Source organism: Euprymna scolopes, chromosome 26 (genome assembly GCF_053919585.1).
Source record: "Euprymna scolopes isolate OS-2025 chromosome 26, ASM5391958v1, whole genome shotgun sequence".
Taxonomy (NCBI): Eukaryota; Metazoa; Mollusca; class Cephalopoda; order Sepiida; family Sepiolidae; genus Euprymna; species Euprymna scolopes.
This window is the reverse complement of record NC_136507.1, coordinates 99064129-99079442: the sequence shown is the minus strand read 5'-3', so window position 1 is coordinate 99079442 and position 15314 is coordinate 99064129. Positions and strand designations below refer to the sequence as shown.

The 15314-nt window shown below is 30.6% G+C and overlaps 1 protein-coding gene across 16 annotated transcripts in view; it reads left to right on the top strand.

Moving 5' to 3' along the window:
• Nucleotides 1-15314, top strand: part of LOC145248306 (endophilin-B1-like) — a 407921-nt gene that overhangs the window by 95970 nt on the left and 296637 nt on the right. For 13 of the 16 annotated variants that reach the window (XM_080110209.1, XM_080110207.1, XM_080110205.1 and 10 more), the window contains exon 4: nt 11401-11469. The exons of the other annotated variants lie outside the window; for them this stretch is intronic. In XM_080110209.1, the coding sequence (XP_079966335.1) occupies nt 11401-11469 (69 nt within the window). The remainder of the gene's footprint in view (nt 1-11400; nt 11470-15314) is intronic. 16 annotated transcript variants of the gene reach the window in all.

Sequence of the window (15314 nt, the reverse complement as noted above, 5' to 3'; positions counted from 1 at the left end):
ACAAAATTATATAGAAATCAGTTAGTTACAACTTTTCAGAAAGTTTTATAAAAATCCAAGGCATCAATTTTTTTAATAGGCACAAAAGTGTCAATTTTAGCCATTTTAACCCGAAAGGCAACCCTAGGGGGACAACCAAAGTTTTCCCGGAAAATCCGTTCTATTTTTTACTCATATCATGTTTAATGTTTGTGCAAAATTTCAAAAAATTTCAAGGCTTAGTTATTGAAAAAAGTGCGGACAGATGAACAGACAAACGGATAAGGGTGAATTTACAGGTCTACCCTCTTTTTGTCGGGGGGGGGGCAAAGAATTTGTGAAACGGTGTAGCTTTTGTATATATTAATGAAATTGTGAACAAACAGGAATATGACTTTATTATAATAGAAGATGTCTACTGCTGTAAACAAGTGAATAAATCCATCAAAGAGAAAAGAAACAAATGTTATATTGAGTAACGAAATCGCTCGAAAAGAAATATTTTTTGTGTCAATCTAGGAATTTACTTGCCAACAATCTTAACAAATATCTCGTACAAAAAATCTATTCTTTTCCGATGAATGTTCACAAAAGAAATTTTCTCAAAGTTTACTAATATCCCCCCCCCCCCCCCAAAAAAAAAAGTTTCCATTGTTTGATACCGTTTTAAATATTTTCATGGGAAATATTAACAGTATGAAGTGATCGTTTTTATTCAATAACTGAATTATTCTTACGAACGTCTTGGTAAAAAGAAACAAAACTATGTGACAAAAAAAAATGAAAAATATGGAATATGTCTTGCACAATTCTTGGTGGTTGTCATTTGTCATGCCGAAAAATATATATATATTTTTTTTTATATAAGAACCGGAATATTTTATTAGTTTGAATTCCATTTTGTTTAAATAATTGTTGAAATAATTTTCATTAAAATTTATTAACATGTGTGTATCAGAATCCTGAGGCGAATAGGAACACAGGTTAATGAATCATGTGGTATCAAGTCTTATAAAATATTTTTTAGAAGGTAATATTGTATAAGACAATCCCGGCCCAAAAGAGAATAGCTCAATATACTTGATAGAGCAAATGGAATTTATAATTATTGTTGTTTTAATTTCATTTAGAAATTGTTTGAAACAATAAATTTCTGTTCTGAAAATTATGCTTTTCTGAATAAAATTTAAACAAAAAAAAACATATGATGACTACTTCATTTAATCACATAAATCAATATAGGAAAGTATAACTTTATGCCTAAACTTTAAGTATTTACTTCAACAATGCTCAATACATAGGTAGAGCTAACTTACTATATATATATATATATATATAGTATGGCAAAACTGGTAATTAGTAAAACCTGAAGAGAGTGCTCAATACTATTGCAGAGCAAATACGTGTTTTATTTTTTATTACCGTTTTATCTGTTTAGTTACACATGTTTCGGTTGCCGGACCATATTTATGATCCAGCAGCCTCATCAGACTTTCCCCCCTTATTTTCTCTTCCTCTCTTTTTTTTTCTCTCTCTCTCGTATTTCTTTTACAATTGTTCTTCCAAATAATAATAGCCATTTCTGTAAGTTCTGATGAGGCTGCTGGATCGTAAATATGGTCCGGCAATCGAAACATATGTAACTGAACAGATAAAACGATAATAAAAAAAATAAAACGTATATATATATATATATATATATATATATATATATATATATATATATATATATATATATATATATACACACACACACTAGTGTTGGAATGATTAATCAGGAATCAGAAAAATCAGAACTTTTTGGAGTATCAGAATCAGAAAAAATTGTGCATATTTTCTGATACCTAAACAATTCTTTTAATTATCTTTTTTATTTGATTCCATTTAAAAAAAAAAAAAAAAGAAGCAAACCTTCCACTGCTGGTAGTAATAATAAATATTTATTGATTTAAAACTACCATTAATGCTAAAATCTATAGATCATCCCCCCCCCACAAGTGTATTTTTACGTTTGAGAAAATATGTGCACTTTTAACATGTTTTTTTTTTTTTTTTTTTTTTTTTTTTTTTTTTTCCAGTAATAAAAAAAAAATAGCAACTTTGTAGGTAAATATTTAGAGGTTTATGAAGAATCGGAATCAGGAGGAATATTGGAATCGTCCCACCACTAATATATATATATATATATATATATATATATATATATATATATATATATAATTATTGTTTTAACAAAAACCAAGACTTCAAAGAATGGGTTGATAACAACGAATAGTGTATTTCATCATTAGTTACAATTGTTTCAAGACTATTCGGACAAATCCAAACATTATGTCGTTTGAAAATTTTCACAAGAACAGCCTTTCTTTAAACTTATTAAATAAAAAACACTGTAACAATAAAACATTATGGAAACCATTTTCCTTATAAGGAAAAGAAAACAAGCGAAAGTATTTGACCTATATCGCATCATTGCAAAGTATTTTTTTAAAGATTTATATATATATAATAATAATTGTTTTAACAATCTTTCCATCACTATGAGGAACATATATTTGTCTCTGAGGAAGTTGTTTAGCTATTTGATGAAACACGTGTAAGATGCAATATAAGAAAAATTCAGGCATCCGCATAAAAAAACTAATAGAAATGTATGAGTGTTACTTAATTGAATCTTTTAATTTTTGGAATGATAACTAATGGTATACATGCTCTGAAAGTGAAAATTCACTTTTATTTGGTTTAATATTTGTTACAATTCAAAAATAATTTATAGAATATATATCTCAATAGTATATAATTTCTTATTTTAAAAAATATATCTATATATATTTTTACCATTGGAATAAAAAAAATGTCCAGTTTTGTGTTCCAATACAGATATTAATAACAATTCTTTAAGAAAGCTCAATAGTACAATATTAGAGCTATAAATACGTTTTTTATATATAATATACCACTTCAGTAGGAACAGACACACATTTTTATGCTCATTTCAAAAAACGATTTCAGCTTTACAAACAATACTTGTGTACAATTGTTTCAGCCCATTACTGATATTTTTCTGTATAATAATTCTCTGCATATGTTGTTTTATTGTCTTTATACCAGCAGGAGCACTCTTTAGCACCAAAACGTGCATAAAAAATATATATATATTTATATATATATATATATATATATATATATATATATATATATATATATATATATAATTCTAGAAAATGTCTGATATTTCAGATAAGCTTAAGGGGCCTTAAGAATAAATTGAAATTCATGGAATCTTGCTTAATTGGTGTCTAATAACTATGTATCAAATTCAATGTAAATTAGAAATCTGTATTTGGATTCATCAGGCTACCGTTCTCATCTTGAGTGTGATTTTTATGTTTCAGTCGATATAACCTCCAACCTTCTTCAGGTTCAATTCTCAGTGTGGGCGACTGAAAAATACAATTGTGAATTACTTCTGACCTCTGTCTAGTCATGGCTGACAGAACAAGAGCATGCTACCTCTGTGAAATAAAAGGTTTCGTTTGAAATTCCGTCTGAATTTCTGAGTTCAACAAGATACACCTGAAGAATGTCGGAGGTTACATCGACTGAAACGTTGTAAAAATCACAAAGATGAGAACAGTAGATCGATAAGTCCAAATAATATGAATAACTAATTCTCAGCTAAACAATTCAGAAATGAATTAGAAATATTTGAGTTTTGAAATGAGAGATTGCGTCCTCTGTAATTTAAGTAACCACAAACCTCCTAAAGATGCTATTACTCTTTATAATAGTGGAGGTCTAAATGGTGTTCTCCTTCAGTATTTCTATTCTCCTTAGCCCTTCATAACCATGATCCACGCCAAGGCCACCACTGTTTTGGGGTTGAAGGATGTCAGTTTGAGATTTTGTTAGTTTTAATTCTGTTGGATGCATACTTATTTACCTACTTTCCATTATTGACATAAAAGGTGCGTGGTCTTTGGCTCACAAAAAATGCTTAAGCAACCCTATAAATTTCTCTTGCATTTCCTGGTAGAGACGTCTAAGACAGTAAACTCATTCCTTCTGAAAAAGAAGGTTAAGCCTAGGAAGGCGCACCTTCAAAGCTGCACAGAGCAAAGTTCATCTACTCAAAAATGACCCAGACTTTGTTGAACTGATTGCCAAGGAGTTATCCTTGACTAATATGAACAGCACCTATTTAGGCTGCCCTTTCTATATTACTAGTAAGACTATTCAGCATTATCTGGGGCCTTAAAAAGGAACTAAATAAAAGATGCTATGTACTGCTAAATTTCTCATCACCTCTAGAAGAGAAATTTCTTTTTATGTGAGGAGTGACTAAAAACAATGAAATAAAATTAAGGATGCCTTCGTAGCACTATTAAAACTGTTTCTCCTACCACCCATTTTCTTTGTAGAGAAATGGGTAAGAAAACGATAAATTAAATTCAGTTAGCATCTTTCAATTTGAAAAAAAAAAAAAGATGTCTCATTTCCTGGGCTGTATTCATACATGATAACATTAAAAATCGTGTTTAATTCTTGATAATATCAAATTATATATAATGGACATTTTATCCCAAAAAGATGAATTTTTTTTTTTTTTTTTTTTTCTAAATTTTAGATATTTTTCCCCCATGGTTACGCTGATTTAAAAAAAAAAAAAATCAACTCAACTCTGTAGGGGCTTCGTATTATTTGGCTTCTTTGGACTACTGTTCACATCTTGAGTGTTATTTTCATGTTTCGGTTCATATAACTTGTCGAACTTGGGAATCTGCCCAATCCAATAAAGGCCAGAGGTTATATCGGTTGAAACATTGTGAAAATAACACTCAAGATGAGAACAGTATTCCAAAGAAGGCAAATAATAAAAATCAATCATTATCTCCGAAATTCAGAATCGTTTGTAAGAGTTTGTTGTGTATTCTTTTGGTTTTAGCTGGGCATACAAATATACAATCACACAGACAACTGTACTTCAAATAATAGATTATAATAATAATAATTAATAACCATGTTTGCAGAACATCATTTTTGTGCAAATAAGTGCATCATAACAAAATCTTCCCCGTCATTAATCGGTTTGATAATAGGCTGTTCAAAAGAAAAGGTAATCTAGACATTTAGATGAAAAAAAAAAATGGTAATTCCTAACAGAACGAAGACCCTTGACTTGGAAAACTTTCAACAGAATATTAAGAATCTCTACAGATTCTTTGAATCACAAATGAAACTTTGAACATAAACAGGATTTTAAAACTATTTCATTTAACAGATGGGTTGTTAATATTGAAATTGTTTGAAGATCATGAAAAGTTTTTCTTAATTGCCACTTTCAAATATACTTGATAAATTCTGTTGCAAGCTTTCTTGTAGTCAATCCATGCCGTGGCTTTGTTCTTTCATCTGCTTTTTACTACTTTCAGGATCTTTTGATCCATGTATAATAGGTTGTGTGTCCATCTTTCCTTTCCGGCATCCTTTTTCATCCTTAGGTAGTAGTCCACGATTGTTAAGAGTTGTAGATCAGTTTACTTAGTTGTACCGTTAAGATTTTCCACATGACTAGTAAGCAGGTTATTGGTCTGTAGTTGCTTGGGATCGTTCTTTTTTTTTTTCAGCATCTTTTTGTATTAACTTGATTCTTATTTTGGTCATCCATTCTTGTACATCTGTTTTTCAGATGCATCATCTCAGTTTTTGCGATTATTATTATTATTATTATTATTATTATTATTGTTATTATACTAGCATTTCAGTCCGGCGTTGCCTGGGTGTTTGGATGTGTATGTTGAGCAAAAAAAAAAAAAAAGTGGTAGTAGGAAGGCAGGCTCGAACCCGCACCGCAAAGGAGGAAAAGAACAGGGTAAAACTTAACGTTTATGCTGTTACGGCCACCGCCAAACCGGAAGCGATATTTTTTTAAATTAAGGCTAGACAATCTAAAGGAGAGGATAACTTGCAAAAATATCGGCGAAAAAAGTGACCCGCCCCCTGTAGAAAAGTGGCTAGTTGAAGGGGAAGATATTAATGTTTTTAGCGAATTTTTCGATATTTATCGTATGAAAGGTCGAACTTTAAAACGATACTAATCTTGGTAAAATCCGTCGCCTCTATCGAAAGTTTAAGGCAGACATGCAAACAGACATACATACATACATTTATATATTGGTAACTAAAAATTTTCGACCTAAACTCATGAAAAAGCTTGCCCTATCTCTGAATACTCTTTATGTAAAATTTCAAATATTTAGACCAGAAATTGTCCAAGTAATTTGGAAGAGACTGCAGAGGTCAATTTTATTTTTAACTTTGACCCCTATTATGACCCCTTAAAATTTATTGTTTTGGGCTCAAATCAAGTTATTAAGTTAGATCCATGACCAAGGAACCTATATCTAAAATTTCAAGTGTATAGACCCAAAATTGTCGGAGGAGTTTGGTAGAGTTCTCAAAGGTCAAATCGTTGAACTTTGACCCCTTAATCGCCAAATTTCTGGCCAAAAACCGATCACATCGATTTTCCCAAATCTCAGTACCCTGTATATCAAATTTCGAATCTGTAGACTGAAAATTGACAGTCATTGCGTCGGGAAATGTACACAGACACACACACACACGTTCACTTATATATATATATATATATATATATATATATATATATATATATGTGGATATATATGGATGACTAATGGATGGTGAACATTATTTTTAGTACAAATAACGTGTTAACGAAGTAGTCATAATGTCGCATTTCATTTCAAAAGTAAAGGTAATCTAAGCATTTAGATGAAGAAAAAAAACTAATTCCTTACAGAATGAAAATCCTTGACTTAGAAAACTTCTGACAGAATATTAAGAATCTCAACGTATTCTTTGATTCACAAATGAAACTTCGAATGTAAACATGGTTTTGTGTAAAACTGGTTCATTCGGAGGTGCGGGGGGAGGGGGGTGAATAAGTTAATGTTGGTGTAACGCTTTGATTTGAATGTCAAGAAAAGACTTCCTTAATTGCCAACTTGCAAGTCTATCATTATGTCTTCTTAATGATAAAGTGAAACTTGGTCAGTCGGGTAATCGAGAGTCACTGAACACTTACCCTCCTGATTTCGCTTTTAAATTTAATGCAGGTCTTATCTTCTGTCTATTGTGTCACCAGTTAAGCAACCATCTTAATTTTAATTTAGCTGCTTTGCTTCGTCTCGTTAAGAACTAATTATAAAATTTAATTGCACCGTGATCGTGGAAGGCGTTGTCAACTGGCATAAAACGAATACATAGTTGATCGTTACATCCGTTTTTAACTACTTGTGGCAGCGGTTCAGTGATTATTGGCCACTAATAGGAGGTACATGTTTAGCTTAATGGACACCATCATGCGCTATGGAATCTGACATGCAGAGTTCAAATCTGACCAGTTCTGTTGTGGCTATTTATGTTAACATTAATGCTGTTAAGGTTGGGGTAGATATTATTTTTCATTTTTTCATCTCCTGCTGAGGTTAGGCATTTCGTAAATTACTTCCAACTTTTCCTGTCTGTTGCTATTTCACATGTGCCACCTACTAGGATCAGGTCATCATCTGCTACTGATCAGACTTGATGTTGCTTAACTTCCGTGATTTAATGAGAACCAGTATGTCAGCATGATTATACCGTATATTCCTTTGAAACCTAGTAAATGATGCTCGTTTCTCTTCCCTGCAACCTCTATCCCACAGAAGAGATGTCACGAACCTGTCTCTGCTCTATCGCTGTTTTCATGGCAAGTGCTCGACTGAACTCCAATCTAGAGTCCTCCCCCTTGCCAAACTTTTACAAAAATCACTCGACTAGCTACAACCGCTATATATGATTTCCCCCACTCTGTATCTGTGCCTAAATCTAAACGTAGATGCCATGAACAAAGTTTCTTTCCCAGAACTGCCCATCTTTGGAACACTATTCCACTGGCCTGCTTCTTGGTTAAATACAACATGGTTGTCTTCAAATCCAATGTAAATAAGTTTTTGTTGAACCGTCACCATAAATAATCAAATTCTACACTATTTAAACCATTAACAATTACTACACTAACTCCTTACATTCATTAACCCTTATCCTCAAGTGGCCTTCGGGCCTTGATAAGTGGTGATTCCCAAGTAAAAAAAAAAAAATTTACTCTTGATTAGTCTGGGTGTAATAAAATTCACATTAATAACGTCATTTATCTTTATAGTTTAATTTTAACTATACGTTTAACAGTGCTATGAAGGTCTACTTACTAATATTGTAATATTGTTTAATAAGTGATGCCGGGGGGGGGGTACAAAAACTTTTGTTCTGCTCAATGTTGTCAAATAGCAATAACATTGTCATTAGCATTACCGTTTTATATTGTTTGCTTTACTTGGAATCGCCCAGGAGCAATAAATATAAATTATGATATTACATTTTAATCTCTTCAGACTATTTTCATTATCAACATAATTTCTCTTCATATTATGAAAGTGGGTAGTGCAAACTTGATTACCTAGGATCCAGAATGTCATTGTCTTTTGTTTTACTTAAGCAAGTATCATATTTCAAAAGTAAATGAATCATTTTTTCAGCACATAAGAAATTTCACGCAAATGTGCTTTGTGTCTGGCAATGTTCTTAGATAGGTTTTGTATTGGAATTCCTCCAATAAGTATCAAAAACCGATAATTGAAAAAATCCTATTCAAAAAGGAACAGTCGAATTTTGACTAAGTCAATTCACTGATACAGCCTAATATCACAAATGCATTTTAGAAGTTTTATAACCACACAAGCAGAAGGGCCTGGTGTGTAAAATCAACAGTAGGTTCTTTGATAAGACAGGGGCATGTTTGAAATAAATGTTTTTGTTTAGAGCATAAGTGAACCATAATATTTAACTTTTGCATTTGTAACTTTAATTTAAGTCATTATATAAAATAATTATTTAAGTCATTATATAAAAAATAATTATTTAAGTCATTATATAAAAAATAATTATTTAAGTCATTATATAATGGCGACTACAACGTTTTGTGGACTAAATCATTGTGGGGAAGCTTCCTCCCAGTACAATGTGGTGAACCCCTGACTAAAGCAGGCAATCAATCGATTTGCTTGAAAAAAGAGCAATATCACCGATTTTGACGACAATAAAAGTATTGGAAGTGTGGAACATTCGTTGGTCCTAATTCAATCCAGGACAACGTCGGGTCTCCTTGCTAGAAATGGATGAATCAGCTTTTGTGTTACCTTCTGAATTTAATGGTTCTGTAATATGTTTTTATATTCAGCTGTTTACATCCTTTTGGTCTGATGTTGCAATGCAAAATCTGCACTTGTGTTATGATTCAAACGCTAGAATATCTCTATTAGAATATCTATATTTTAGACTATATGAAACATATATATATATAATTTTTTTTTTTTTTTTTTTTTCAGCAAGTTTGCACGTTAGGGTAGGTTAATTTTGGAGCTCTATCAAACGCTATTTTGTGAAAGTTGCAAATTAACAAAGAATTTCTCTTCTGTTCATTTCTTTTTCTTCATTGAAAGGAAGAGAGGTTATTTTTAATATTTCACAAGCTCACTCTGCAGTCTCATGGTTCAGCAGGTCAACTGTTTCCTACTTCGTATATCATTTGGTTGGCCATCCTTCATGAGATTCAAGACCATCATGCTTCTGCAATGGTTTATCCACATGTCTATAACTGCATGACCGATTCACTCTTAGGATAACCTCTATACTGGGCAAATTACTACAAGAAATAGTTTCCTTCAAAACTTTGCTGTTTTTCTTTTGTTTTTGTTTTTTTTACTATTATTTTTTTCTTTAAAAATAAAAAAAATAATGAATTCTGCCATTATGTTGATGTTAGCCAAAAAAAATAATTTAGTCAAATAAAGTGATAATCAAAGAATATATGTTCAACTGTAATTTAAAAAAAATTTTTTAATTGCAATATCCATACTCTTCTGGATAAATTGAATAAAAGTTAATAAATATTTTACTGCAACAATAAAATACAAATGTACTTTTGAATCTAATTTCCTTCTTACGAGGTAATTTTTTTTCTTTGTTAGTAGAAAAATGAAGTGGGGGGGTCGTCATATTTTTAATTCTAGTTCTTAATTATTTGTTTATATTGATAAAGTAAGATGACGACTGTTACTAGTTTAACTATTGAAATGGTTTAACTATTGAAACAAATTGTTGATCAAATGTTGCAAAAAAAAAAAAAAAGAAAAATTTTTTTTTTTTCATCAGATGACCATAGATGCTTATTGGGGTAAATAAGAAATCTACTTTAGGGTATTGGTGTTTTAAACTTAAAAATTCACTAAACAGACAAAAAACAAAAAAAAGCAAAAAAAAAAAAAACTAGGTTGGTGCATCTACCATTAGTCTCTCCCTCTTAGACAGGATAAAAAAAAGTCTCAAATCTAATAGATCCCACACTATCGATCAAGCTCCAACCTCTGTCCCATCACTGCAATGTTGCATTCCTGCGCCTGTTTTACAAATACTTTATTGGAATGTGCTCTGAATTAAATGCCCTTGTACCTGCTTGATATACATACTATTCACTATCCCTACAAGTAGCAAAATCCCATCCCTTTACTGCTGAGATTCCTAGATGCCAGGCAGCCTTCTACTCTAATAAATCTTCTCTCGGACTGCTAGACTTTAAAATTCCTTCCCTGTTTCCCACTTTCCTGACAGTACTAACCTGCAGAAGTTTAAATATAATGTAAACAGACATGTCACGACTGAACACTCCACCGTTCCCTATTAGATATTATCCCAAATAGTAGTTCTTAATGTTCAAAATATGCCTTGTTTGGAGTGAGAAAGAGTTTAAAAAAAAAAAAAAAAAAAAAAATTCAGACCGTTTTTTGATAATGACTGATGTTATAATAATGTTACCTTTTTTTAACAGTTTTAAACTTTTTTGGTTAATTTTTACAACTAATATAATTTTAATATTTTATTTTATTGAACATTGTTTTAATGATATGCAACCAGCTGGTATATTTTAAAGGTATGAATTAGATATGAAACTTTTTTAAAAAATTGTTTGAATATTTTTCAATTTGAAGTGATTTGTTTATAATTTTCTTTATCATTAATTTAAGAAATGTGAAAATATGAAATCTTTTATTGATTTTTTTTTGTGTGTTTTTTCCTTAAATATAAATTTTTTTCCATAAAAAATTTCAAACTTTTCGTTTTGTTTTGTTTTTTACTCTTTCTCCTAAAATGCTTTTTTTTGTAAGCCATTTTTTGTTGTTGATTTCGATATATAATTTTTTTCCCCCCTTCTCTCCCTCTCTCTCCTTACCTGTCCATGTTTCTTATATTGTTTATTCTACGGTCCACATCATTTGAAAACTGGCAACTGTCTTTTTGTAGTGTCACCTTCGATCTATAAATTAAATCCTGCGGCGAAACAAAGTAAACACGATCCGGCTGAGGACCTAGGTCGGTGTAAGCATGTGTCCTCCTCCTCCTCCCTTGCTAGCCTCTTTGTCCTCTTCCGTTGAGTGTGAGCATGCCGCTAGCCCCCAGCCTTATGCCATTTGACCATCCTAATGCTAGCATCGCAACCATTTTGTAAGACTCTCTTGTTGTCTCTTCATCATTTTACCATGCATCTTGTATGATGACTTTCGTTTTTGTTTTAATACTCAACAAATGCCAAAAATGGAGCTCCCCACCAGGCTCAATATTTATCAATATTCATATTTGCTTTACCTTTTTTCTAATATGGGGATACAATTTGCTTTGACTGAAATAATAAAAAAAACTAAAGCTTATAACAGGCTACAAGATATGTTGGATATGTTTTGCAATAGACAACAGAACAAAAAATAGTGGTCACAAAACAAATATATAACAAATAAATGTTACCAAAGACAAGTTACTCTTCTACCTAGCTGGGTAGGTTTTTAGTGTTTTACTTTAAACGTTTATTAAATCTGAAATGTGCTGAGTGCTTAAGTTAATATGAAAACAAAGATGGCGATCTGAGGTTGCCACCTTTGGAATCCTGAAAATCACTCAAAACTCGAAAATAAATAAAAAATGCTAGTAGTAATCCACCAAATAAATATTGTGACATTTACTGGGTAGGTTTCTATCAGTATCACATTTTGTTTTTGAGTTTTGAGCGATTCTCTGGATTCTAAAGGTGGCAATCTCGTGTCATCTTTGTTTTCATTTTAATTTTAAACACTTAGCACTACTTGCATTTCAGACTTAATAAACACTTTAAAATATATTAAAAGATCAAAACCTTATCCAGCTAAGGGGAAAAGTAAATTATCTTGCTTTTAGTAACATACATATATATATATTTACCACTTTTTCATTCTATTGTAAAACATAGCTGATATGTTATACATCATAATATATATATATATTGTTACATAATAGTTGTGTAGTTCGCTTGAAGCATTGTGTGTAATATATATAGTTTAATAGAAGGCTATAACAATGCAAGAATATACTGGAAGTTGTAAGAAAGTTTAAATACAAGAAAATAATTTAATAAATGATAATTATAACTTGATTTAAAGGCACGCATAACATTTGTGTTAAAATTATTAATTATCCAACCATTGGGTTTTGATTTCTGCTAACTTTGACAATAAAATTTCAGTCATGGCTGGCATACCCGGGTGTATAGACCTGAGAAAAAGAAATATAAACACTTGACGAAGAGGTATATCCCTGAAATATTGTGAAATTCTGGCATCACATGAAAACAACAGTGATCGAAGAGAAGAGATAAAATAATTTAAGTTATTAATAAAAAATAGATTTAAAGATCGAGAAATAATTGAATCAATGGTAATTCTAAATTAGTTTTAAAAATATGCATAACACTTATAAACAATAGAAAATCCACTGTTCATTTGATTTGATATTTATTTGATGACAATCGATTACAAAGTTTTTTAGAATGCAATAACACTTATGTTAAAAGTATTAGTTATACAATTGGATTTTGACTTTCTGCTAACTTTGACTACAAAATTTCAGTTAACACTGACATGGCCGAGTATAAAGACCTGAGAAAAAGGAATATAAACACTTGACAAAGAGGTATATCCCCGAAATATTGTGAAATTCTGGCGCCACATGAAACACCAGTGATTGAAGAGAAGAGCTAAAAATGATTTAAGTTAATAAATAAATAAATTAAAAAAATCGTCTTCAGTTTTCTTACCCTCTTCCTTCGGTATATTCTTATATTATTCTCTCCTTCTATTAAACTAATCATATCTTATTACATATTTTATGCTACGGTATTGATTCGATTGTAAATACATTTTAATTTCATTAATATATAGAAAATAAACTAGAGGAAAACTATTCATATTTTCTGAAGAAAAAAATAAAATTATTAACCAAGAATAAACTATTTGGTAACACTGGATTATAATATTTTTGTTTGTTTTATGATGCAAGCATGTTAATATAATTGTTTTATGACGTTTTATGGATGAAAATCTTCAAACAGTTATGTGTTTATTACACTTAATTTTCTTTTTCTTACATACGTTTATTTCCTGCAATATTTTTAAAGAAAGGGGGAGGGCAAATAGAAAAATCATTGAGGCAGAACACTGACAATTAAATTCCTATTGATAGTTTTTTGTTTTTGTTGCCATTTAATGGTAAACACTTGGATACGACATGCAAAATACGCAATAACTCTGGCACACTCTTTTGGTACGGCTTTGATTTTGGTGGGTAAGTCAGATATAGATTGAAGTTAAATTGTACCAAATATGAATGAATTGCAGAAACGATTCCATGTGTGATGCTTTTTTTTTTTTTTTTAATGGTGAGGTGGGGGTCACTCTGTCGTTTAGAAAAACTGATATATGCACCGGATTCTTTATAAAAATACCTCATTGTTGTGGAAACATCATCTCTGAAATGGAATGATCACGAATATATTATGAAGAAACCATATTTATGCTTTTTTTTTTTTTGCTTAATTAAAGAAACGTTAGAAGGTTAAACATTGGAAAACAGACTAATGCTGAATTTATTATTATTAATAATAATAATAATAATAATAATAATGATTAAGTGATAAATGAAAATAATTTAAAAAAATTTTTTCTCGGACTTTCAGTAAAATCCAACCTAATCATAGAAGACCATAATGTTTTTTGTTTGTTTTTTAATCTAATTTTAGTAAGAAACCTAAAAATGAGAAAAAGAAACATTACGAAGCCTTCTATAATAAAGATGGATTCCACCGAAAGTTTCAAATGAAAATCATTTAATTTTTTTTTTTTTCTTCATAAAAATTTTTTTACAGCATTACTCTTTTCAGTGTTTTCATTTTAACCTTATGAAATAACACTTTGAAAGAATATGGCTTTCTCCTATTAAAAAACACGTTATGTTTAAAGTTGGTGTTGATTATAATTTTAAAATGGATATAATGAATATATTAAAAATGATAGAATGAATATAAAAACTCCAAATTGATTAAACTCATATTTTGTTAATGGCGCTTAATTACCATTCCTTCGTAAAGGTTAGTTATTCCTTCAAAGATAAAACTATTCTACATAATATTTGCAAAAATAATTGAATTACATGGAAATTTAAATTTCATTATTTCGTGATTCAAAGCTCTAAAATCGGAACACATTTCAGTTATTGGTTGTAATTAAAAGTTTGTAAATTGCCTTTCAAGTAACAGATCAAAATGATTGATTTGTTACATTAAATGATTTTATGAACACATTTCCTTTTCTTTATTATTATTAATACTACTACTACTAGCAGGACTTGTAGAAATTCCATAGCGGAGTCTTTCATATGCAATACTAGCAGGACCCGTTAATCGGCGTTGCCCAGTGGAAGCCTGCCCCCTTCCCCCTCTCAAAAAAGTAAACTACAGTTGTTGTTGGTGGCCACTTTCGTCCCTGAACAATTATGGACACTCTGGCTTTCACTGGCGATTAGTGCTGGTTTGGGGCGATAACATGCAGGTATTGTTTGAATTAAGAAAGCAATTAAGAGAATGTGTAAATTAGTATGAATTAATAAAATTACAAAAAATAGGTTAGGATTCTCACTGTATATGGATTGTTTAGAGTGACCGAAATCAGTAGTAGCAGTCCTAACTGTTTCTGTTTGTTGTTCAAGTCTTCCTCTTAACTTTTCCGCCAATAGTATTAAATTAAATTCCATTTTTATGTCGTCATTTTTAACGTTTAAAACAAAATAATTACGATTTTTTTTTTTCATTTCACTTCTTTGGGTATTGTCGTGTTAAGAACGGCGTTTGAAATAGA